This window comes from Eptatretus burgeri, chromosome 17 (assembly GCF_056783735.1).
Source record: "Eptatretus burgeri isolate ZD-2024b chromosome 17, Ebu_testis_v1, whole genome shotgun sequence".
Taxonomy (NCBI): domain Eukaryota; kingdom Metazoa; phylum Chordata; class Myxini; order Myxiniformes; family Myxinidae; genus Eptatretus; species Eptatretus burgeri.
The window spans coordinates 52,435,121-52,458,986 of NC_140977.1; the positions used below are offsets into that span (position 1 = coordinate 52,435,121).

At 49.9% G+C, this 23,866-nt stretch overlaps 2 protein-coding genes across 7 annotated transcripts in view; one reads left to right on the forward strand and one right to left on the reverse strand.

The window, feature by feature from the left end:
* Nucleotides 1–2,001, reverse strand: part of XRCC6 (X-ray repair cross complementing 6) — a 29,592-nt gene extending 27,591 nt beyond the window's left edge. The window contains exons 1-2 of one of the 3 annotated variants that reach the window (XM_085862275.1): nucleotides 1,886–2,001; nucleotides 1,680–1,788 (exon numbers count right to left, since the gene is read on the reverse strand). In XM_085862275.1, coding sequence (XP_085718401.1) covers nucleotides 1,680–1,752 — 73 coding nt within the window. In that variant the 5' untranslated portion in view covers nucleotides 1,753–1,788; nucleotides 1,886–2,001. Of the gene's footprint in view, nucleotides 1–1,679; nucleotides 1,842–1,885 lie in introns of those variants that run through there. The other 2 variants (XM_085862276.1, XM_085862274.1) reach the window with 2 other exon arrangements.
* A 934-nt stretch (nucleotides 2,002–2,935) lies between these two features.
* Nucleotides 2,936–23,866, forward strand: part of LOC147010109 (splicing factor U2AF 65 kDa subunit-like) — a 52,276-nt gene continuing 31,345 nt past the window's right edge. For 3 of the 4 annotated variants that reach the window (XM_085862289.1, XM_085862288.1, XM_085862290.1), the window contains exons 1-3: nucleotides 2,936–3,173; nucleotides 8,968–9,145; nucleotides 9,443–9,546. In XM_085862289.1, coding sequence (XP_085718415.1) covers nucleotides 3,125–3,173; nucleotides 8,968–9,145; nucleotides 9,443–9,546 — 331 coding nt within the window. In that variant the 5' untranslated portion in view covers nucleotides 2,936–3,124. Of the gene's footprint in view, nucleotides 3,174–8,921; nucleotides 9,146–9,442; nucleotides 9,547–23,866 lie in introns of all 4 variants that reach the window. The other variant, XM_085862291.1, reaches the window with a different exon arrangement.

Here is a 23,866-nt window from a genome sequence, read left to right on the forward strand (position 1 = left end):
CTCTCCACCCTCCCTCCCCCTCCCCTCCCCTCTCTCCCTCCTCCCTCCCCCTCTCTCTTCCCCTCCCTCTCTCCACCCTCCCTCCCTCCCCTCCCCTCTCTCCCTCCTCCCCTCCCCTCTCTCTTCCCCTCCCTCTCTCCTCCCTCCCTCCCTCCCGCCCTCCCTCCCCTCCCTCCCTCCCCTCCCCTCCCTCCCTCCCTCCCCTCCCCTCCCTCTCTCCCCTCCCTCCCCTCCCTCTCTCCCCTCCCTCTCTCCCCTCCCTCCCCTCCCCTCCCTCTCTCCCCTCCCTCCCCTCCCTCTCTCTCCCCTCCCTCCCCTCCCCTCCCTCTCTCTCCCCTCCCTCTCCCCTCCCCTCCCTCTCTCCCCCTCCCTCCCCTCCCTCTCTCCCCTCCCTCCCCCTCCCCTCTCCCCCCTCCCTCCCCTCTCCCTCCCTCCCCTCTCCCCCTCCCTCTCTCCCTCCCTCTCTCCCCTCCCTCTCTCCCCCTCCCTCTCTCCCCTCTCTCTCCCCCTCCCTCTCTCTCCCCTCTCCCCTCCCTCTCTCTCCCCTCCCTCCCCTCCCTCTCTCTCTCCCCTCCCTCCCCTCCCTCTCTCTCTCTCCCCCTCCCCTCCCCTCTCCCCCTCCCTCCCCTCCCCCTCCCTCCCTCTCCCCCCCCTCTCTCCCCCTCCCTCTCTCCCCCTCCCTCTCTCCCCTCCCTCTCTCCCCCTCTCTCCCCCTCCCTCTCTCTCCCCTCTCCCCTCCCTCTCTCTCCCCTCCCTCCCCTCCCTCCCCTCCCTCCCCTCCCTCGCTCCCTCACTCCCTCCCTCCCTCCCCTCCCTCCCTCTCTCTCTCTCCCCTCCCCTCCCTCCCTCTCTCCCCCTCCCCTCCCTCTCTCCCCCCTCCCTTCCCTCTCTCCCCCTCCCTCTCTCCCCTCCCCTCCCCTCCCTCTCTCCCCCCTCCCTCTCTCCCCCTCCCCTCCCCTCCCTCTCTCCCCCCTCCCTCTCTCCCCCCTCTCTCCCCTCCCCTCCCCTCCCTCTCTCCCCTCCCCTCCTCTCTCCCTCCCCTCCTCTCTCCCTCCCCTCTCCCCCTCTCTCCCTCCCTCCCCCTCTCCCCTCTCTCCCTCCCCTCCTCTCTCCCTCCCCCTCTCCCCCTCCCCTCTCTCCCTCCCCTCCTCTCTCCCTCCTCCCCCTCTCCCTCCCCCTCCTCTCTCCCTCCCCCTCCTCTCTCCCTCCCCCTCCTCTCTCCCTCCCCCTCCTCTCTCCCTCCTCCCCTCTCCCTCTCTCCCTCCCCCTTCCTCCCTCCCTCTCTCTCTCTCCCTCTCTCTCTCTCCCTCCCCCTCTCTCTCTCTCTCTCTCTCCCTCCTCCCCCTCTCTCTCTCTCTCCCTCCTCCCCCTCTCTCTCTCTCTCCCTCCTCCCCCTCTCTCTCTCTCTCCCTCTTCCCCTCTCTCTCTCTCTAACCCAGACTTCGCCCGACGTCTCTCAAGAGGCAAGTCATTCCCCAAACCGAAGTCCCCATTCAAAAAGACCAGCCCAGGTGACGGGTTGGGTCGTGGGCTGCATCATTCCTCAGGGAACCATAAAACAAAGTGAAGCCATTTAATTAGTGGGAGCGCCTGACGTCACACAAATGGAGACGGAGCATAAGCATCGAGGATAAAACGGACGTTAAATAAAGTAAACCACGTGAAGCTGCAGCGCGAACCTTCTCGTCTTTCATCTTCGTCGTCCTCATCGTCGTCTTGCCTGTGCTCGTAGAACGCGTGCCAGTTACTCATGTTGGTCGTTTTCGCGGGAACATTTATCTTCTTGAGCTGAGAGGAGGAAACAAAATATGATTCATAAAACGGCACAGATTTAATTGAAAACATATATATATATAAGTGATTTAAGATTCAGGTTTTGTCATACTTTAAACCAACATCATTTTGATGAAAGACATTTGATTTTTTTTTTTTTGGTCAGGGGGGAAAGAAAAAAAAACACAAATAAATAAATAAATACATTAACGTGTTCTCGCGATATTTGAGGATTTTTTTCTTTGAATAAATCAGACGTCACTTCCGGTATGACTGAGAATGCTGAATAGCATTTTAGATCTACCCCAATCTACGCTCACTCGCCAAGAGCGCGTTATTTTGTAACCTCAATTTTTTTTTCAGTATTTCAATGAGATTAAAACAATTTTACATGAAAGTGATTTTTTTTGAGCGGCGAATTTCACAAATTAAATTTGACACGAGAGATGGTGGCGTTTTAAAACTGGGGGGGGGGGTGGTGTGGCCATTGTGGTGTACTGGCATGCGGGGAGCGTTGTGGAGGCGTGGAGGAGTGGTTTTAGGTGGTCACGTGCCTGCAGGGGATATAGGTGTTCGCGCCGCCTGAGGCGTCGTGTAGTCTGTGGTAGTGTGCATTCGGACGGGCAATAAACAGAGTTCGACAATCCTCACGGCTATCCGAGTCCCGCTGCCCTCCGGACACTACAGCCATTACCACACAGCTTGCAGAGTGCTCGCTAAGCGGCTTAAGCACTCTTTAAAGCACTCCGATGAAATGGCTGTTACTCATCCCTGCACTCAACACCACATCCGAAAATAAAATAAAAAGCGGGAGACTATGAGCTTTCCATCATCTTTTTTTCCATTTCGATAAAAATAATCGTTTTGGTTTTATTTTCAAAATGAATACTTATTTCTATCGATTATCATTTTTACACATTTATTTCGAGTATTTATCTGTGTTTCTTCCTCGTGTTTATGGTCGATTTAGCATATTACGACGCAAGTTCATTTTAGGCAGAGTAATTGCCGCGTCCATCCGTTCAGTCTAACTGGTCTCCGTCTCGAGCCTTTTTCTCCCGACCTGAGAGGATTTATTCAAAATTTCTTTTCAATTTATTCACCTACGGTCGACGGGACCATTAATCGCGTCCGTCGCAGTAATTTTTTTTTGATATTATTTCATCAAAATAGCAGCAAACCGCCATCGACTCCCCCTTTTTTCATGATATCGAGGAGGGTTATCCTTTTTTTTTTTTTTTCTTCTCGAGGTGGATGTGTTTGAGGTGAGTTGTCAAGCGGTTCCGTGAAGTATCGGCGGTTTCGGCGCCTGGATTGCAGAGAGGCCGCCGGCTTCGTCCTTGGCGGCGAAATGGCTGAACATGCGGGGAACGACCGGCGATATTCGGATCATTCGGCGGGTAAGAGCGAATGAAATGTGTCCATTTATTTAGGGGCGCTGTGTTCGTTTGCTTGTCATCAGCTTGTGTCCGTCTCGTGAGACTTGGCGGGAACGGCTCGTCGCTGTGTAGCTTGTGGTGTTGTCGGCATTGTTGAATGTGTCCGATTTCGAAGACGTCATCTTCGTCCAACTTTGTCTTTTGCGTTGTCTTTTCCACAGTTTTTTTTTCCCCTCTTCTTTAACCCGCAAAGTAATTTCGGGAACTCTCGTTAAAATTTCTATGACGCGTTTTTTTTTTTTTTAATACATTTTTTTTTGAGGCGTTTTCCTCACAGTCAAAAAGCTGAGGCCTTGCTTTTAATCAGGCCCGATTTATTTATCTTTTTTTTTAAACCGACTCTGGTGAAATCATGGCCGGATAACTTCCTTATAGTACTCGTACAGTTGAAAAACTGCCACGAAATAGCCTTAAACCCAATTATGAACGACCAAATGTTTTTTTTTGGGGGGGGGGGGCAAGATCGCTGCTGCGAACTACACCGCCATGTCGCTCTGACGCGGACAGATTTGACGTCATCAACTCCACCAAACTTCTTGTTCTGCCGCAGCCCCCGTCCTTCGTCATCCCGCACTCTTGTCGAAATCGTTCTCCAAACTGTGCCGCTTGGTCCTGAAATAATGTGACTTCAAAACGACTATATTCTTGCCTCTCCTGGTAATGAGTCGTTAAAAGAACCTGAATGTTACAGTTTCCAAATGAAAGACTTTTGGGGGGAGGGGAGAAAGAAAGAAAAAAATCTCAAAGGATACGAACAAGTGCATATTCTGAGCAGTACAAGTTGTATCCATGGATCTTATAAACCATTTGAGAGAGGGGAGGGGGTTTAGCATTCCATCAAATATGGGAATGAGAATGTGGAAGAGGAAAAAATTGACACATTATTAAGAGACTTGGTATAGTATGTCCCAGCCATGGCTGAAATTGATTCCAGATCACATCGACAGGCTTGAAGTTCAACACTTATTGATTCTCGAATGGTGGTTCAAAAGCAAGGTCTGGTTAGGTATTCTGAATGTGGGATCGATGGAGGGGAGAGTCGTTTTGGTGGTGGAGATGATGATGATGATGATGATGAGGAGGAGGTTGTTGTTTGAAGTTTTGTGTGTGTGTTCAGGAGACCACATGGAAAGGGGACGGGGTGAGGAGATTGATGGGACGAGAAATGGCGTTGGAATCGTCGTATCGGAAGAGATCAGCAAGCAGGTGGTCAGGGTGGAAATATTGGAGGGACTGATAGCTACTGTATGTCATGGTTGGTGATGGAGAAACGAATGGTGTGTGTGTGTCATGTCGAGGTATGAGCCGCAGACGGGTCAGGAGTTCAGGGGCGCACTGTGGAGGATGATGAGAACGGTTGACCTGGAGGTGATGCTGTGCATTGCGGGGGACTTCAATGCGCGTGTGGGGAGAGTGGAGCCGGGTGACGAGGAACGTGTTGGTAAATTTGGTTGGGGAACGAGGAATAGATGGGCACATGGCTGGTGGAGATTGTGGTGAGAAATGGTGTAGCCAAAGCTGGTTCGGCCTTCCAGAAGCGGGACGGCCTCAACATTATAATCCCGCAATACGAGTTCCTTCACAAGGAATTTATACGCACGAGCAGGTCATTAGGCCCATCAAAGCCTGTGCTGTAGTTGTCTGGACATGCTGTATCCTTTTTAAATGCTGAGCATCAAGCAAGGAAGCAGCAAGTACCGTTTTAAACTTTTTTTGGTTTGACTCGACCGGACTTTGAGCTGCCGACCTCCCAAACTCAGAGCAGACGCGACAACCGTTACACCACCGAGTCTGGTTAAAAATGGACGGCACAAAATGGAGCTGAATTTGTTGGTAGTTTGGAACCATTAATTGTAGGGGATCAAGGACTGTAAAGTGGTAGCGGGAGAGCATGTCACCACGCAGCAGAAGCCTGCATTGTTTGTTGTCTGCATGTAGAGAAGGATGGAAGTTAAGAGCAGGGGTCTGAAGATGATGATGATGATGATGATGATGAAGTGCAGGGACAGTGTGACTGTAAAGTACAAGGAGAGGGTGAGGGCAAAGTATGAGGGACTTAACGAAGAAGTCAAATGTTTGGAGGTGTGGAAGTACAGAGGCATTGAAGCGAACTGCAGTAGTTTTGTGTGAAAGAAAATCAGGAAAGGGTACAAAGTCGAGGAATAGAAACCAGGTATGTTGGACGGAGGAAGTGGTGAAGGTAGTCTGTGAGAATAAGGAAGTTTGGAAGAGGATAGAGAACATCAAGGGGGACAACCGGATGCAGGGTTTATGCACTCGTATGGGTAAAAGAAGGAAGCGGCACAGAGAGCTGGGGATAAGGCAAGGAATGATATGGAAGAAGATTATTTATAAATTGGTTCGTGATTGGGATAAGGACGGGAAGGATGTTAGGATGGTTGGTGGGGGAGGTGGTGATTAATAATGGTGATGTGAGGCTCGTGATAGAGCATGGGGGGGTGGGGGGGTGGCAGCATTGAAGGTATGGGAAGAATATTTCAGAGTTGTTGAACCGGGGAGGAAACGATGGTGAGCTGGTGCTTCCATGATGTGGAGATTGAGGAGGTGTTGCAGACAGCATTAAAGAGGGTGAAGAAGAGAAGACTGCTCGGCATTGGTGGTGGGAGCTCATGTACGGTGATGCTAATTGTCGTGGGAGAAGTTTGATGAATAGGCTGTTGCATATATGTTTGAGAGAGGGTTCGATTCCCGGAGGATTGAAGGACGGGGCTAATTGTGCCAATTATTGACTGCCAATTGACACTGTCCCATGAGATGGTGATGGCGATGCTGTGATGGATGGGAGTGCCAGCAGCAGAAGTTGGGTTTGTGGAAGGGATGTACAAGAAATGAAGGGAAGAGTTTTGGTTGGACCTGGGATGTCAGAGGGGTTCAGCGTGATCATCGGTTTGAGCCAGCGAAGCTCTGTAAGCCCACTCGTGTTTAGCATGGTGATGGAGCTGGTAAGCTGGAGGGTAAATATGAAAGGTATTCTGGGTAGGATGTTGTATATGGACGATCTGGCTGTTGTGGCAGAGAGTAATGAATATCAGGTTGGAGGGGAATGGGATCAGGCATGTACAGTGGGGAGAACGAGTATTTGATACACTGCCGATTTTGCAGGTTTTCCCACTTACAAAGCACGTAGAGGTCTGTAATTTTTATCATAGGTACACTTGAACTGTGAAAGACGGAATCTAAAACAAAAATCCTGAAAATCACATTGTATGATTTTTAAATAATTAATTTGCATTTTATTGCATGAAATAAGTATTTGATAGATCAGAAAAACAGAACTTAATATTTGGTACAGAAACCTTTGTTTGCAATTACAGAGATCAGACGTTTCCTATAGTTCTAAACCAGGTTTGCACAGACTGCAGCAGGGATTTTGGCCCACTCCTCCATACAGATCTTGTCCAGATCCTTCAGGTTTCGGGGCTGTTGCTGGGCAACACAGACTTTCAGCTCCCTCCAAAGATTTTCTATTGGGTTCAGGTCTGGAGACTGGCTCGGCCACTCCAGGACCTTGCGATGCTTCTTCGGGAGCCACTCCTTAATTGCCCTGGCTGTGTGTTTCGGGTCGTTGTCATGCTGGAAGACCCAGCCACGCCCGATCTTCAATGCTCTTGTTGAGGGAAGGAGGTTGTTGGCCAAGATCTCGCGATACATGGCCCCATCCATCCTCCCCTCAATACGGTGCAGTCGTCCTGTCCCCTTTGCAGAAAAGCATCCCCAAAGAATGATGTTTTCAGCTCCATGCTTCATGGTTGGGATGGTGTTCTTAGGGTTGCACTCATCCTTCTTCTTCCTCCAAACACGGCAAGTGGAGTTTAAACCAAAACCTCTATTTTGGTCTCATCAGACCACATGACCTTCTCCCATTCCTCCTCTGGATCATCCAGATGGTCATTGGCAAACTTCAGATGGGCCTGGACATGCGCTGGCTTGAGCAGAGGGACCTTGCGTGCGCTGCAGGATTTTAATCCATGACGGCGTAGTGTGTTACTTATGGTTTTCTTTGATACTGTGGTCCCAGCTCTCTTCAGGTCATTGACCAGGTCCTGCCGTGTAGTTCTGGGCTGATCCCTCACCTTTCTCATGATCATTGAGGCTCCACGAGGTGAGATCTTGCATGGAGCCCCAGACCGAGGGAGATTGACTGTTATCTTGAACTTCTTCCATTTTCTAATAATTGCGCCAACAGTTGTTGCCTTCTCACCAAGCTGCTTGCCTTTTGTCCTGTAGTCCATCCCAGCCTTGTGCAAGTCTACAATTTTGTCCCTGATGTCCTTAGACAGCTCTCTGGTCTTGCCCATTGTGGAGAGGTTGGAGTCTGATTGATTGAGTGTGGACAGCTGTCTTTTTTGCAGATAATGAGTTCAAACAGGTGCAGTTAATACAGGTAATGAGTGGAGAATGGGAGGGCTTCTTCAAGACAAAACTAACAGGTCTGTGAGAGCCGGAATTCTTACTGGTTGGTGGGTGATCAAATACTTATTTCATGCAATAAAATGCAAATTAATTATTTAAAAATCATACAATGTGATTTTCAGGATTTTTGTTTTAGATTCCGTCTTTCACAGTTCAAGTGTACCAATGATAAAAATTACAGACCTCTACGTGCTTTGTAAGTGGGAAAACCTGCAAAATCGGCAGTGTATCAAATACTTGTTCTCCCCACTATATATTGGTTTGAGTATCTGTGGGGAGGGGGGGGGGTGAAGAAGAGACAGTGACTGGGGATGGTAATTGTGTTGAGGATAAGGATGATGCATTGGCATAGAGGAGGATAAAGGGAGTAATGGCAGACAGACATAATATCAAGGAAATGGAAAGGGAAAGTTTTGATGTCTTGTGTAACACCTTTACGGTCTGGAGATAGGGACACGGACAGAGACAACAGAGGTTGCAGGTCTGCGAGAACAACTGTGTCTGGTAGATTGCAGGAGGTAAGAGGGTGGATGTAAGGAGGATGGATGAACTGATGGAGGAGATTGGTGTGCAGATGAGTTTGACGGGGAGATTGGTAAAAAGTGGCCTGGTCACGTGGTAAGGATGGAGGAAGCGACATTGGCAAAGAAAGCGGATAGGTTGAGGGAGTGAGGTCGAAGGAAAAGAGGTAGAATGCGGTTGAGATGGGGAAAAAAGATATTGATGAGGTGGTGGGTGGAATGTTGGCTGAGGACAGAGGAAAGTGGAGGAATAGCATGTTCAAGGCAGGGCAGAGGCTTGGTACCATTAGGCTTCATACCTTATAAAGGGAGTAGAGGGAGAAGAAGAATCGTAAGTCAACTGAATTGATCAAATTGCTGTAAATGATGTAAGGAATCCTGTAGGAAATGTAAACCTGATTTGTTTTCGCCGTAAGACGATTGTCGTTTCATTTCACAAGAGCAAATACACCTTGCCGACTGACTCAAGAACCCGCTCCCGTTACGCAGGATCACTATTGCCTTGAATATGTTGACCTCCGACTCTGAAGCTTGCGTTACTTCTGAAACGTTCTTGAGGACCGAGAGGTTTTCGTTTCTCGGCCATCGTGATTTGAAGGCGTCGCTTGCGACAGTGTGTTCCATGATCAAGGCCACGGTCCAGAGTGTGGGCTTTCATTGTGAGAATCTCTCAAACGGTCTCCGATGTCGATGGCTGCTGTTTGATGTTTTAGCACTGTTAAGAAAGTTTGCCATCATTGCCTTGCTCGGGCAGCTGGCTTTACCTCCTTGACGTGGCACCAAACGCTGGCGTTGAGCAGAGCTGGTGCCGGGAAATGGGCGCAAGGGGGAAAGGCCGGAGAGAGGAGACGAGAGGGAGAGAGAGAGGGAGAGAGAAGAGAGGCACAGGAGGCATCGTCGAAGTTCTTCACATTCGCGCAAGAACCGGAGCTACAGCCGGGATCGCAGAGAACACGGACGTCGATCTCGCTCTATAAGGTGGGGCAGTGCTTTACACACAGCGAGACAGTTGTCTGCATTTGCTAACCTAGACATTAGAGCTTGTTAGTTTAAATTTGCCCTTTTGTAATACATCCATATATTTATATTTATATATATATATATATATATATATATATATATATATATATATATATATATATATATATATATGTATATATAATCTATAGGTTGTTTAAAAGGTCCGTTATTGCATAAACTTGTTTTATTATTATAATTATTATTATTCTTGCATCTAACGCTCTTCATCTCATCAATGCATGAACAAATATCCAGCCGTTCTCCGAAGAAAATCCGCAAGAAGAAGCCATACAAGTATTGGGACGTCCCACCACCTGGTTTTGAGCAAATCCCACCGCTGCAGTACAAGGCAATGCAAGGTACGTCACGCCGTCATCCTTTGGCCTGGCAGATGTCTCTTGCAACAGATCTTCATCGTAAAAACACAATTTGGTTACAATTTTGTCGCTTTCTGTTCACGAGCCTTGTACGCATGTCACGTGCTGGGCAAGGACATCGGGAGCCGTTGGTGTACATTTACAAGACTTGCAAGGACATTAGGAGACATCGGACAATGTCTTCTTTGTTTAATTGTGACGCATATTTTGATGCACTTTTGCCATGTTGTGAATGTTTCCCAGAGTGCATTGCACCTTTTATGAATCCTTACTTCTCGAAAAATAGTATGAACTAGATGACCCGTGAACCCGTTGGGTTCCCGTTGTGACAGCGGTTGATAAAAAAAAACTCATTTAAAAAAAATAATTCAATAAATTTTTTAAAAAGGAGAGCTCCAGTGAACTATACCGCTGTAGTCCAGTCAACTTAGGGTTAGACCCACCACTAATTGCAACAGAAACAAAACCAACTTTATTTAGACCCTTGGTCTACACTAAATAACATAATAAAAATCCCAATTAATTGCAGTATTGGAACAATGTTTATTTCGTGGTCAAAAATATTGCATAATTAGGGTACTGGCGAAATTAGGGTACATATGAAAAAGTACATAAAAATACCATCAATCCTGAATTAATCACATGGACAGTTAAATTGTTGATGTGATATTACAGTATCTCCATAACAGAAAAGTACAAATTGAATTTATCAGTTGATAATTGTCCCAATTGTCTTCATTTTCAATACTGGGGGTCATTATTCTCATCAGTACCATCTGTCATTCAGTCCCATCGTCTCCTCAATTCTCACATACACCTCTGCACTCCCCACATCCCGTAGTACATGATATTCCAGTCTTTTTACAGCTGCAGTGATTAGTGCTACATCCAGTTTTGCATTGACATCTCACAAACTCAAGTAATTCCCTGGGTGCAACGTCCTCGCAAGTTTGAACCGGAATCATTTGTCCGTCTACAATTTTCCAACCCCACTCTTCGGCATCAAGCCCTACATTTTTCCATGCTTGGACTTGATGATACACACGCTGGCTGTGGAACTTTGGGGCTGCTGAAGTGGGTGGTAAACTTTTAGGTTGAATTGCCTTCTTGCTTGTCTTCACAAGTTCAAGGAACCTCTGGTGTCTTAGTTCGTTTAAATCATCGATCTTGGCAGTTGTCTTGTATAAACACAGGATAGCTTTTTCTCCAGCGGCAGCGACTTCACTCTGTGTGCATCCTGATCTGTTAAAGACCTTTGCCTGCTCGATGAAAGTCTCATTAGTCTGGATCAGTTTCGACCCCACGGCTTTCCCAAAACCAAACAATCTCGAAGTTGTGTCACAACCTAGCATGGCATGGACAAACAACAAGTCACGACACACCTGATCTCCCAGCTCTGATCTTGCTTTATGAATGTCCATGTACCTTTGCTGTTGTCTGGATTTTGCCTCTGGATGGAAGTAAAGTTTCTTGTGGTTGCTAGTGGCATGATGGCACAAAAGTATCATCAAGTCAGTATCATCCCCAACAATGATGGTGTCACATGTCTCAGCAGACTTCAGAGCATGTGCCACAATAACTTTATCAGCATCGCCATCTGCCTGGTGAACTTCGCAGCCCGATTTCTCCAGGGAACTACTCAGCATGTTAATGAACTTCTGTTTATTGGTTTTGCTAGCCAAAAAGTCATCTTTCTTCATGTTGAGTTGCATACCCGGTGAGACATGGACATCTCTGACTGCTCTTGATCTAATTTGTCTGGATTGGGTGCCATCCTTTGGCGCTGGCCCACAGTCATATCCATCAAAGATCACGGTGGGCTGTTTGTATTTCCGCATTACGTATGTAGCATATTGTTGTGGTTACCAGATTCGCAAACCACCATTCAGGTCCCTTAGGTGAGGTATCTCGGTAAGTACATGTGTAGTTAGGCCCAAACCCGTTGTCTAGTGGGAATACATGTCATTTATGCGAGCTGCGACTCTTCAGGATAGCCGTTTTTCTTTTACTATCTTTATTTTGGACCAACCGCCATGATCACAACCACAACATCAACCACCGACCACAACCACCGCTTCACCACAACCGCCACGACCTTCACGCACACCTCACAACCGTAGCATCGCCACCGTTCTTGCCCCGCTGTGGGTACCGGTGTTGGACTCATGCAGAACGCGCGTCGAACAGCGTGTACAAAATCACGGATTTTGTGCTTCAAAAACGGATCAAAAACGACACACGCCCACTTTTTGCCGTCCAATCGGTGAGCGAGGGGCGATTTGGCCCCGCCTCCAGAACGATCGATATATGCAAATTTGTGGATCAAAAAGCCTTCACGCCCACTTTTTCTCGGGCCAATGGGGAGCGAGGTGAAAGGTCAAAGGGAGGGGGTCAAAGGCGAAGTTACGGGGGGATAAAAGGACGGTGTTCGTCAGTCAGAAGAGGGTCGCAAACGAGAACGAGAAGGAGTCGAGAACGAGAAGGAGTCGGAACGGAGGGGACGAGTGTGGAAGACTGGAGCCCGAAGCCTGCAGTGGCTGGAGAAGCTGAAGAGAGTCGGACGAGGGGGTGCTCGCGTCGGTGCCAGGAGCTGCACGCCCGAGGGAGGCCGGCAGCGCGACCTGGCCGAGGTGGAGACGCACACCAGGGATAATAAAGATCCTCTATACCCCGAGCATCAGCAACCCCCTCCTGTTTCCCCCCGCGCTGAGATAGTGCGACCAAGGGGGCCCCGTTCCCACCCCCAGCCAGGCACTGTCCACGAGGCCCGCGGGTTGCGGGGCCATCGCCGCTCCGCGTCTCATCACCAGACGGGTAGGCCCGACCCGGTCTCGGCCTCAGGCCTGCCCCATTCTTGGGGGATTTCTTTTCCTTGGTTTTGGGTATGTGTTGTCGGCGCCGTCTGTGAAGTAGAATTGTATAAGTGTTGCCGTGTGCTCGGTAGTCGGTATTAGCTCTGCACTGTGTTTTCACTTTTATGTTTGCTTTTTGTGTAAATGGAATTGTTTTCTTTTTTTGTGTGCATTTGGTGGAATTGTATTTGTGTGCTTTCCGTTCGTCGCGAATAAATGTGCTTTATTGTTGAACTGTTCTCCCGCTTCGCTTCGTCTTTTCCTCCATTGAATCCCCATCTTGCTTCACGTAAAGGGTTGGTAGTGGGCTGAATACGCCCGATAATTAATCGAACCGTCGAGGTCGACGATAACACCGCTCGGTTATTCTGATAGTACGGAACGGGTCGCTTAAGTGGCCCGTGTCCGAAGTCGACCTGCGGCGAGGTGCGATCGCCCGGTCTACCCTCCGCGTGGGTACTTAGGTAGTTCGAATTTGGCGAGCAACCCTATCCCACGCGGGGGCTGATTGGCTCGATCGCGGTGAGACCGAAAGGTCCACCCGTGACTGGTTCCCGGCGTTAGTCCGAGAGGGTCACGACTGGATTGTCCGTCCGGTGGGCGACGTGCCGCGATTCGAGTTACGTGGCCGTCAGCACGCCGGCGGGCGCGAAAACCGCAACACTGGTGTCAGGTCGTGCGATACAAATTCATCGCCCTCCTCGCGGCACTGGTATTGGAGAGCGGGACAACAGGCTCTCCTGTCTCCAGCGAAATTCACGGGAATCGGTCTAGGGGTGAGAGAAGCGACCCCCGATTCCCTCCAAATTACGAGCGAGCAAATTAACCCTTCACGAGAAGCAAGATGGCGTCTCAAGGCGAGCGGGAGCCGGGGGTATTAGAAATGTATATGTGTAATAATGTAGAGTCCATGGCCCAGGATGGAATCCCCGAGCAGGAAATGTTGATTGTGCAGGAACACGGACTCGCCCAACTGAACCCAGAGCCCGAAATGGGTGCGGCAGCGGCCGCAGTGTATGACACCTCCCCCCCCCCTCTCCACCAAAACCCTTCCCCAACCCCTGCCGAAACGGCTCAGCTGAGTGCATCCAACATGGCCCAGCTATGCGCCATGCTGGCGGCAATGAACAAACAAATGATCAAAAAAATGGATGCGAATATGAAAAAAATGGATGAAAAGATGGATACAAATACAAATGAAGTGAAAACGACGATGGATGCGAATACACAGCAAATGAAGGAAGAAACGAGAAAGCTACGGGGTGAGACGCAGAACATGGGCCGATGCCTGCAGGCGGGCATGAAGGCCGTGAGCAGGGAACTTAAAATGGCGACTCCACGTGTCGGAACGAACGAGCTGGAAGGGGGTGCAACGGCTGACAGGCCCGCGGTGGAGGCGGGTAAGGAAAAAGTAATTCGGGAGACAAGAGACGAGGTGAAAGTAATTGCGAGGGAGAGAAAAGAACAATTAATACGGAAAGCAAGGATGAGGTACGCGGAGATCGTGAAAGAGCAAGGAGTGAAAAACAGGGAAGGACGGGAGCGACTTAAAGAGAAAGCAAGGTTGACCTACATAAAGATAAGGGAATGACGCCAGAAAGAAGCAGAGACCAATAAACACGATGAAGACGGGGTAAGTGACGCACACACACACACGGAGGTAGTGGAGGATAATGGGGGTGAGCTCGCGGAGCGTGTCGGGACCCAGTGCGAGCACCTATATGGCCTCCTCCAGGAACGAGGGGAGGGAGTATGCCCCCTTGAGGCGAGTCACGACCAGGTGGGTTCGGTCGTGCTTTGCGAGGTTGAGGGGACGGGTGCTGTGGACGGGTGCACGGAGAGCTTGGGGGGTATAGAGGCCCCGGAGACCCTTGTGGGGACACGAATCCCCAGGGTGGTTGTCCCTGTGTGTGTGGTGCAAGGTGTGAGTGCGGCACCGTGTGTGGAAGCGACCCCGTGTGTGAGTGGTGTGGTGGCGATGGTGCCAGAGTGCGTGCTTCCCAGCACGCCGGGTGTGGATGGGGCACCGTGTGTGAGTGAGGCCGTGTGTGTGAGTGAAACGGCCAGTATGAGTGAGGCACCACGTGTGAGTGGTGTGGTGGCGATGGTGCCGGAGTACGTGCTTCCCTGCACGCCGTGTGTGGATGAGGCACGGAGTGTGAGTGAGGCACCGCGGGTGAGTGCCCCCGCGTGTGTGGATGAGGCACGGAGTGCGAGTGAGGCACCGCGGGTGAGTGCCCCCGCACGCGTGAGTGAACGGCCGTGTGCAAGGTCGCTGTGTGCAAGGGAGACCGTGTGTGTGAGAGAGCGGTATGTGAGGGAGATGTCGGTTGGCATGCGGGAGCACGCAGCCGCATCTCCCGGTGTGAATGTGATGGAGTGGACTGTGTGCGTCGTTACACGCAGGTATGCGTGTGTGGAATGGAGACGGAGACGGCGACAGAGGAGAGAAAGCCGGGTAGCGGCTGTAGCTGTTTCGAGGACCGTGCCGGGTTCACCCAGCAGTGAGCACGAGGTTCGTGCGGTGCAACGCACGAGACCACCACGTGCTCGCTTGCGAGAGTGAAGTCCCGGTCCGGAAACGCACGCGGTGGATTTGCCGATCCCGCGGACGGACAAAGTTTAGGCAGGTAAACGGATTTGGACCGGACGGGTTCTCCACGCGATCGTGTGTGTTAAGCTCCAACGGGCAAAGCACATGTGTTCGCGTGGGGAACCCCTCGAGACGTGGGGCTTGTTTTTTTTATGCGCACGGTGACGTCATGGCTGCACGTGGGGTTGGAATCCGGCAGGAGGGGTATCTCTGCCGGATGGTACCGTCCAAGGAGGGACGAGGAACACGTGCAGCTGCATGACGTCACGGGCAGGTGCAAAGTGCGCGAGCTCTGAGTTGCCGCGCAGGTGCTGCGCATGGAAAAAAAAAAAGAAAAAAAAAAAAAAAAAAGCAAGCCTCACTTTCGGGTGTACAGGATTCCTGGGCAAGGGGTGAAAGACCCCCTTATCCGGGGCACAGGATGGAAACTAGTTAGGGGGAAGGGTTAGCTTAGTTAGACCGACTCCATGGGGCAGGGGTAAGTCCTCATGGAGTCCGTGGAATGGATTAGTTAGAGGGATTGTAGCCAGATTTAGGTTGGGAAATAAAATGAATTTTTTGAGTTAGGAGACAGAGACAGACTGGTGAGTGTGTAGAGGGGACGTAGTTTAGCTACGTAGTGTTAAAAGGAACGTGCTATAGTTTAAGGGACGACGTGGGAGCACGAGTTAGTTAGGGGAGGTAGTTAGAAGGATGGCAGAGTTCAGCGGTGTGTGTGTTGAAGAGTTGTGAGGTGAGTACATGGTGAGTGAGTGAGGCCAGCGGGTCTGTGTGAGTGGAGCGAATGGGGAATGCATGGTGCGATGAGTGATTGGGGGGAGGAGTGACTCCCGCCCAAGGGACCCCGGGGTCAGAGTAAAGTGAGTTAGCTGGGTTAGTCAAATTGAAAAATGGAGGTCGTTTTGTTGTTGGTGGGAAAGTAGGCTCGAGACCCATTTGGAGGGGTGCAGGAGCCCTGTTGACGGGCTTGGGAGCGTGGCTGCGAAAGGTGAGTATCGCTGAGTGGGTACCCCGGGCACCAGGCTAGTCGGCCGTGGTAGGCCAAGGGCCCATGGGGGGCCGGGATAGCGTAGTGGGCACGGGTGCGCCTGCTTGGTGCGGGGGCCCGGGGCGCCATTAGCCGCGTGGGCAGTGTTGTGGGCACGGGTGACCCTCGGAAAGGGGCCCGGGAGGCCGGCCTGCCACGTGTGCGTTTCAGGGGAGGTGCCATGGGGGCACTCCCCGGTGTTAGGGAGCTGGTAGGCTCGGAGGCAGTGTAGTGCCCGGGGGTGCCATAGCGGGAGATTCGGCAGAGGGTCGTGCCTGCCAAAGGGAGCCACGTGTCCCAGCCAGGAGACCGTGTGAGGGCACGGAGAGAAAATTGGGGGGCGAGGCCCGAAATTGTAAGGACACCAACACAGGCGACGGGGATCTGGGTTGTTAGAACCAATAGTTTAAGCGAGAGGCGCTTGTTGAAAGCCCCGGGGTAGTTTAACAGTTAAATGGTTAGGGTAGATTAGGAGATGTACCCCTCCGCACCATCCATCCCCTCGCTCTCGTTGTGGGCCGCTGGACCCACTTTGGTTTAGATCGCCGAACTCTGGGGAGGCCATTCTGAGGCTTCGTTGGGCCTCGACACAGGAAGTTAGCTCTCCCTTATTCCCCTCCGGGAAGGGAACGTAGGGGTTGGGAGTAGGCTAGGTGACAGAATAGGTTAGCCGAACAAGGACGATAAAGGGGGTTATGGGACGATTTATAGAGGGGAAGTAAACATAAAAGTAAAAAAAAACAATAAAAAAATAAGTTGGGGCTAAATTGGGGTTTGACAAATTAAGGGAGTGGGTATGTACAGTGACAGGCAAAGGCGATAGGTTGGGAGGGAGACAGGAAGGTAGGTCCGAGCCCGCCTTCCAAGTGGCCAGCACCACCGCACTCCCTCCACCAACCTCCACTGAACGGCAAAGGCTAGCCAACTCCATCGGCTGGCCGTGTTTTTCTTCGAGGCGGAGGCCGGCCAACTTCATCGGCAGCTGTTGTTTTGCTGCAAGGCCTGTGCCATCGGCTGGCCGTGTTTTGCTTCAAGGCCTGTGCCGGCCAGTTCATCTGCTGGCTGTTTTTCTTCGAGGCCTATGCCGGCCTGGTTCTGCGGGCTGAGTTTGCCTGCAGCGGCCTTCTTCTGCGGGCTGTGTTTGCCTGCCACCTTTGCCATGCCATGCCCACTGCCCACGTTCACCAGCCCCGTTCAATTTTTGCTCTGCCCCCCCCCCCCTGTTCATTTTCATGTGCGCCAGGATCAGAAAGCAACAGTTTGCAAGCTGCGAGAACTGCCCTGTTGGCAGCTACAACACGGGCCTGCAGTGGCGGCCCGTGCACCGTGTTTGTGTCCATGCATCCATTCGTTGTGCTCATTGCGTGTGCCACTTGAGCTGGCACGGAGACTGCGTTGTGCAGCCCAAGCACCGTTGTGGTTCACTGAGTTCAGTTCAAAAGGGAAGGCCTTGGACTGCGTGTGAGCAGCCAGCCACGTTCCCTGTCACCTGCATTGTTTTGAGCCAGAGACTGCATGCGGGCAGCCTGGCTCCCTGCTAACTGCTTTCTTTTGCAGAGTTCAATGATCCTGGGCCATGGTTTAGTGTAAGATTTGTAAGTTAAGGTAAGATGTACTGTACATATGAGTGCGCCCCCGGCATGTTTGTCTTAGCGCCGGCAATTTTATTTAAGTCGTCCGTGTGAGTGAGTTTGTTTAGATAGTTACGCAGCCCTCAGGTTATTTATTTTGGGGACACGAATACCATGAATGTCGCACTCAGGGATCCGTAGGTAAAATGTACTAGGGGAAAACTACACATGATGGCACACGAAAATTTGACGACTCGGGACGAGTCTGTAAAAAGGGAAGGGGGTAGTGTTGTGGTTACCAGATTCGCAAACCACCATTCAGGTCCCTTAGGTGAGGTATCTCGGTAAGTACATGTGTAGTTAGGCCCAAACCCGTTGTCTAGTGGGAATACATGTCATTTATGCGAGCTGCGACTCTTCAGGATAGCCGTTTTTCTTTTACTATCTTTATTTTGGACCAACCGCCATGATCACAACCACAACATCAACCACCGACCACAACCACCGCTTCACCACAACCGCCACGACCTTCACGCACACCTCACAACCGTAGCATCGCCACCGTTCTTGCCCCGCTGTGGGTACCGGTGTTGGACTCATGCAGAACGCGCGTCGAACAGCGTGTACAAAATCACGGATTTTGTGCTTCAAAAACGGATCAAAAACGACACACGCCCACTTTTTGCCGTCCAATCGGTGAGCGAGGGCGATTTGGCCCCGCCTCCAGAACGATCGATATATGCAAATTTGTGGATCAAAAGCCTTCACGCCCACTTTTTCTCGGGCCAATGGGGAGCGAGGTGAAAGGTCAAAGGGAGGGGGTCAAAGGCGAAGTTACGGGGGGATAAAAGGACGGTGTTCGTCAGTCAGAAGAGGGTCGCAAACGAGAACGAGAAGGAGTCGAGAACGAGAAGGAGTCGGAACGGAGGGGACGAGTGTGGAAGACTGGAGCCCGAAGCCTGCAGTGGCTGGAGAAGCTGAAGAGAGTCGGACGAGGGGGTGCTCGCGTCGGTGCCAGGAGCTGCACGCCCGAGGGAGGCCGGCAGCGCGACCTGGCCGAGGTGGAGACGCACACCAGGGATAATAAAGATCCTCTATACCCCGAGCATCAGCAACCCCCTCCTGTTTCCCCCCGCGCTGAGATAGTGCGACCAAGGGGGCCCCGTTCCCACCCCCAGCCAGGCACTGTCCACGAGGCCCGCGGGTTGCGGGGCCATCGCCGCTCCGCGTCTCATCACCAGACGGGTAGGCCCGACCCGGTCTCGGCCTCAGGCCTGCCCCATTCTTGGGGGATTTCTTTTCCTTGGTTTTGGGTATGTGTTGTCGGCGCCGTCTGTGAAGTAGAATTGTATAAGTGTTGCCGTGTGCTCGGTAGTCGGTATTAGCTCTGCACTGTGTTTTCACTTTTATGTTTGCTTTTTGTGTAAATGGAATTGTGTTTTCTTTTTTTTGTGTGCATTTGGTGGAATTGTATTTGTGTGCTTTCCGTTCGTCGCGAATAAATGTGCTTTATTGTTGAACTGTTCTCCCGCTTCGCTTCGTCTTTTCCTCCATTGAATCCCCATCTTGCTTCACGTAAAGGGTTGGTAGTGGGCTGAATACGCCCGATAATTAATCGAACCGTCGAGGTCGACGATAACACCGCTCGGTTATTCTGATAGTACGGAACGGGTCGCTTAAGTGGCCCGTGTCCGAAGTCGACCTGCGGCGAGGTGCGATCGCCCGGTCTACCCTCCGCGTGGGTACTTAGGTAGTTCGAATTTGGCGAGCAACCCTATCCCACGCGGGGGCTGATTGGCTCGATCGCGGTGAGACCGAAAGGTCCACCCGTGACTGGTTCCCGGCGTTAGTCCGAGAGGGTCACGACTGGATTGTCCGTCCGGTGGGCGACGTGCCGCGATTCGAGTTACGTGGCCGTCGCACGCCGGCGGGCGCGAAGACCGCAACAATATCTTTGACAGATGGCATCATATGTCTGTCCATGCTCCCAAAAGGATCCTGTGCAGCAAAGCACCTCCGTCGATGACATGTTTAATATGGCTGGATTCAAGTTGTTCTTGGTCTTCGTCAGAGATGGTGGGTGCTAATTCCCAGATGGCATTTGCCAGCACTGGCTTAGTGGCCTTTAAGAGAACATCTCGTCTTTCAAAGAGAGCTGCAGGGAACCCACACAGTTCATGACGAAAGGCTTCATTGAGTTTGTCCTTCTGTGTACCAATGATAACCAGTCTTTGGAACAGTAGTTGAGGGTCAATGTGCACATCTTCAGCATCAATCCGGATTTTTGACTTAGATTCCATCGTAATTGCTGTATCTTTTTTCCGAAATGTGTAGTTGCAAACCTTTTTCCCAAACATTCCATCCAGATCCTTGTCATATCAATAGAAGACATTTCAATGGTGGTAGGGTAAATATCCTTGCTTTGAACAACTAACTTTATGTCAGTCTTTATCAATTTCACCGTGGTCTCGATGAACCGAAGCTTTTCAACCTCAGGATCAGAAGTCTTGGATTGACTAAAAAAAGTCACTGATGATTGAGGCAGCCTTCTGTCAATGTCACTATGTTTTTCTTCCCATTGATCTCTGTGATGACAATTTTGTCACCAAAATGTTCTTTAAGTTTCTCTCTCATGTGGTTATGTCCATATGGTTCACTCTCAGAATTTTGTAGAGCATCGGCCATTTGCGAAATGAGGTCTTGAACAGTGGTCAGTTCTTCGTCGTTTGCTTCAAGATTGTCAACCACTTTCAAGAAAGCCTGCTCTCTATCCATAGCGACAGGCCGCCCAGTCTTTCTTTTCTTAGAGGAGTGAGTGTCACTGAAAACATTCAGGGATTTGTTTCATTGTTCTGAAGTTGACACTGCATGACTGGTGGGTACATAGCATCTGCAGCACGCAGATCTTGGGCAAAGTTTATTCATGACAATACAGTTTCTCCCCATTCATCAGCACGATCTCCGCATTTCTTCCTTATGTTGTCCTGGAAGTCGAACGTACAGACGGGCACGAGGGCATGGTCTTTTTGTCGTCATTGGTGTCTGTCCTCAGTTCCACAGAACAAACAGTGATCTTGATAACAAAATGTTAGATCACTTTAATGGAGACTAAGACGTCTATCAAATGGTGATTTGCGCTTTTGCCTGCTTCCATCTCTGTTATAGTCTCTTTGGCAGTTTGTATGCACCTGCTGACCTGGTATGACCTATATGTTGTCATTGACCCCTGAACTTGTCTTCGCGATTCCTTCACAACCTTTCGGAGTGCGCGTCACCACCTGGGATCCATTGGATAGTAGGTCACCACAGAAGACACACTCAGCCATATTTGCCCTGAAAAACAAAAGGGAACCATTGCTTCATACGATTCTGATTATGAGATACTCCACAGGGTCGTATTAAGCCATATTCATGGTAAGACTTAAATGCTTACCTATGAGTCATCTAAGCAGTGCCTGGGATAAAGATGAACTCATGTGGCTTGTCCTTGCATTCATATTCAGTCTTATTGTAAAATATTTACTGGAAACTCAAGCACAAAATTGAAAGATGTAAAACAAAGGCAGCCATTAAAGAGTGCTGCCACCTCGTGATAATTGGTTAAGGGAGTAATCCTTCATCTTGGGAAGCCAAAAAACTCACATGAGCTTGTCTTGTTGATCAAGCTGATGTAGGCTATCCATTTTCTCGGTTACGGGTAGGGAAAGGGTTAAAGGAGTAGACCTACCTTTTAAAAGAGGCCTTAAATGTGGTCATATCCCTTCGACACCATGTTTTTCTGAAAGATTAGCAATGAAAACGTAGGTATAGATACCAATTTTAGGTTCCAACTGTAAAAACTGAGTTATGTCAATTTTTGTATAGAACTATTGGCTTATGAGATTGGTAGATTCACAATTTTCAATCATAAAATTCAGCATGTTCCAACACCTGGACTGAGTGGGATTTTTGATATGTAATTTCGAGGACCCAATTCCATCAAATAAAAGTGGTTTTATTTCTGTTGCAATTAGTGGTGGGTTTAGCCAAATTTTCGCGAAATTGGCTGGACTACTGATAGGTCATGTGGAGGTGGGTCGGTTCGTTCAGTTTCGTTGTGCAGATCACCAATCTAAACGAAATTCATCCTGTATATTCATGAGAACACATCATTGAAATTCCTACTTGTTTCCATATGCACAAGTTGACACACCGACAGTTATTACCATTTGAAACAACCAAATATGCATTGTTTCACACTTGGGCGGGGAGGAAGATGAGAAAGTGACGCAATTCACGGATAAGAGCTGGCTTAAGGTATGTGAGTGTGCGAAGGCTTGGTGCGACGCCACAGATAGTGAAACTATCAACAAATGCCGTTTGCTGGCTGATCAAATGATGAAACTGCTACCAATGACTGATCCTCCTGCGGATGCCGGCCGTCACCGGTTCTGCTATGCGTCATTTTGTAACAAGGATCATATAAAACGTACTGAAGCCAGGAAAAGGAAATCAGAAGCCAGCACTACTGCAGTTTCTGCTAGAGCCAGTGAGGTGGTGGGCGGACGAGAAGAAGAGGGGCACTCATACCACAAAATACGTAGAGAATTCCTCAGAACCTCTGTAGAAAGGGTGGCTGGCAAATCAGCTGGTGTACTGCCAAGAATTTGTGTGATATGCCAGAAAAAAGACAAATTCATCCGTGTCAAAGGAAAATCTCAACGTGATCAGTTGTCCCTGGCAGAAACACAGGATGGAGGAAAGCTGAGGGAAACTGCTGAGCAGAGGAGAGATGAACGTGATGTGAGAATAATGACAACTATAAAGGATAAAGACTGTGTGGCGCTGGCAGTTTGTTATCACCATAAATGTTATTATGAGTATGTGAATGACACATACCACAGACAAAGTGAAAGTAAACTCCAAACTCAGAAAGTGAACTATGACTCAACATTTGACATTTTCTGTGATAAAGTAATCCAGGTAAGACTCATTGATGGAAAGCAATCTTTACATATGAAGAAGTTGTGTGAGATGTTCAATGACCTACTCAGAGTATGTAAAGGTCAGGATAAGGCCAACTACCAGGCAACAAGACTGAAGAAAAGACTGCAGGAACGGTAGCCAGACATGATTTTCTATCGTCCACCAAAAATGTCTGAGAGCGAAGTGGTGTACATGAAGGACATTGATATTGGTTCCATTGCTCAGGCTGCTGTTGTAGACAGTAGCTCCACAACAGAAACAGAGTCAACAACAGAGGATGAAGCCAGCCAGCGTCCACAGCAGGGTGACTCAGACCTCAATTTACATGTTCTATACTCGGGAGCACTCATGGTGAGGGATGACCTGAACAAACACCAAAGTGTGGACATTACATGGCCCTACTTTGAAATGGTGGAGCGAGCACTCGAGCTTATACGGGCAACTCGTACTTCGAACTGGCCAAAACATCTTGCGATCACGAGAGCGTCAATGCCCTGGTATTTTGCGTACGATCACCTAAACTATGCAAGGTACTTACCCGTTTACTGGCTGGAAATGGCCGGGCTAGAGCACTCCCACCAAGATACCTATCAAGCGTTCATGGACGGCAAATTGACTGCCCAACGGCATACTCGTTATGGATTTATAGTGTTGCGTGTGATCAGATCATAGAGCAGACTTTAAATAGGACAGCAAGACCAGTGGAGGCATCATTGGTTACACTCAGAAAAGCACAGCTGTGAAGAAGTGGATCCTGTCCCAACCAGCACGTGCGGAAATCGCAAGGAAATGTGAGTCCATGGCGGGTATCCACAACGAGCCCCGAACGAGAAAGGATTTGGATGTGTCGAGCTCGAAGAAGAACGAAGCAGTGGTGCTACAAGTGATGGACACAGTACTTCAAATGATTAACCCTTTCTCCGGCGCTCACCTTGAACTCGTCAATATTAGTTCAGGTGTCATCGCACCGCCAGCCACTTCCGCGGACTTGATGAACGCGCATGTCAAGGGAGAGAATGCTGTCGTGCAATTCATGCGTGATCGGCTTCTCTCAGGTGAGGTCCCATTCTTCAGTCCGATTTCGAAGGCCAAATTGGCAACTTTCTTGAAGGCGCGAGGCAAGTCGGCGACTCCCCACCAGCAGACGCCGAAGGTTGAAATTGCGAATGAACGTCGTCTTTTCACATGACTGCTGTTGATTGGCGAGAAAAGCAATGTAACAGTCCACGATCTGCTCGCATATCCACTGGTGAACATATCTTTCCTGCTGGCATCCGGTGATGGTTCGATTGCT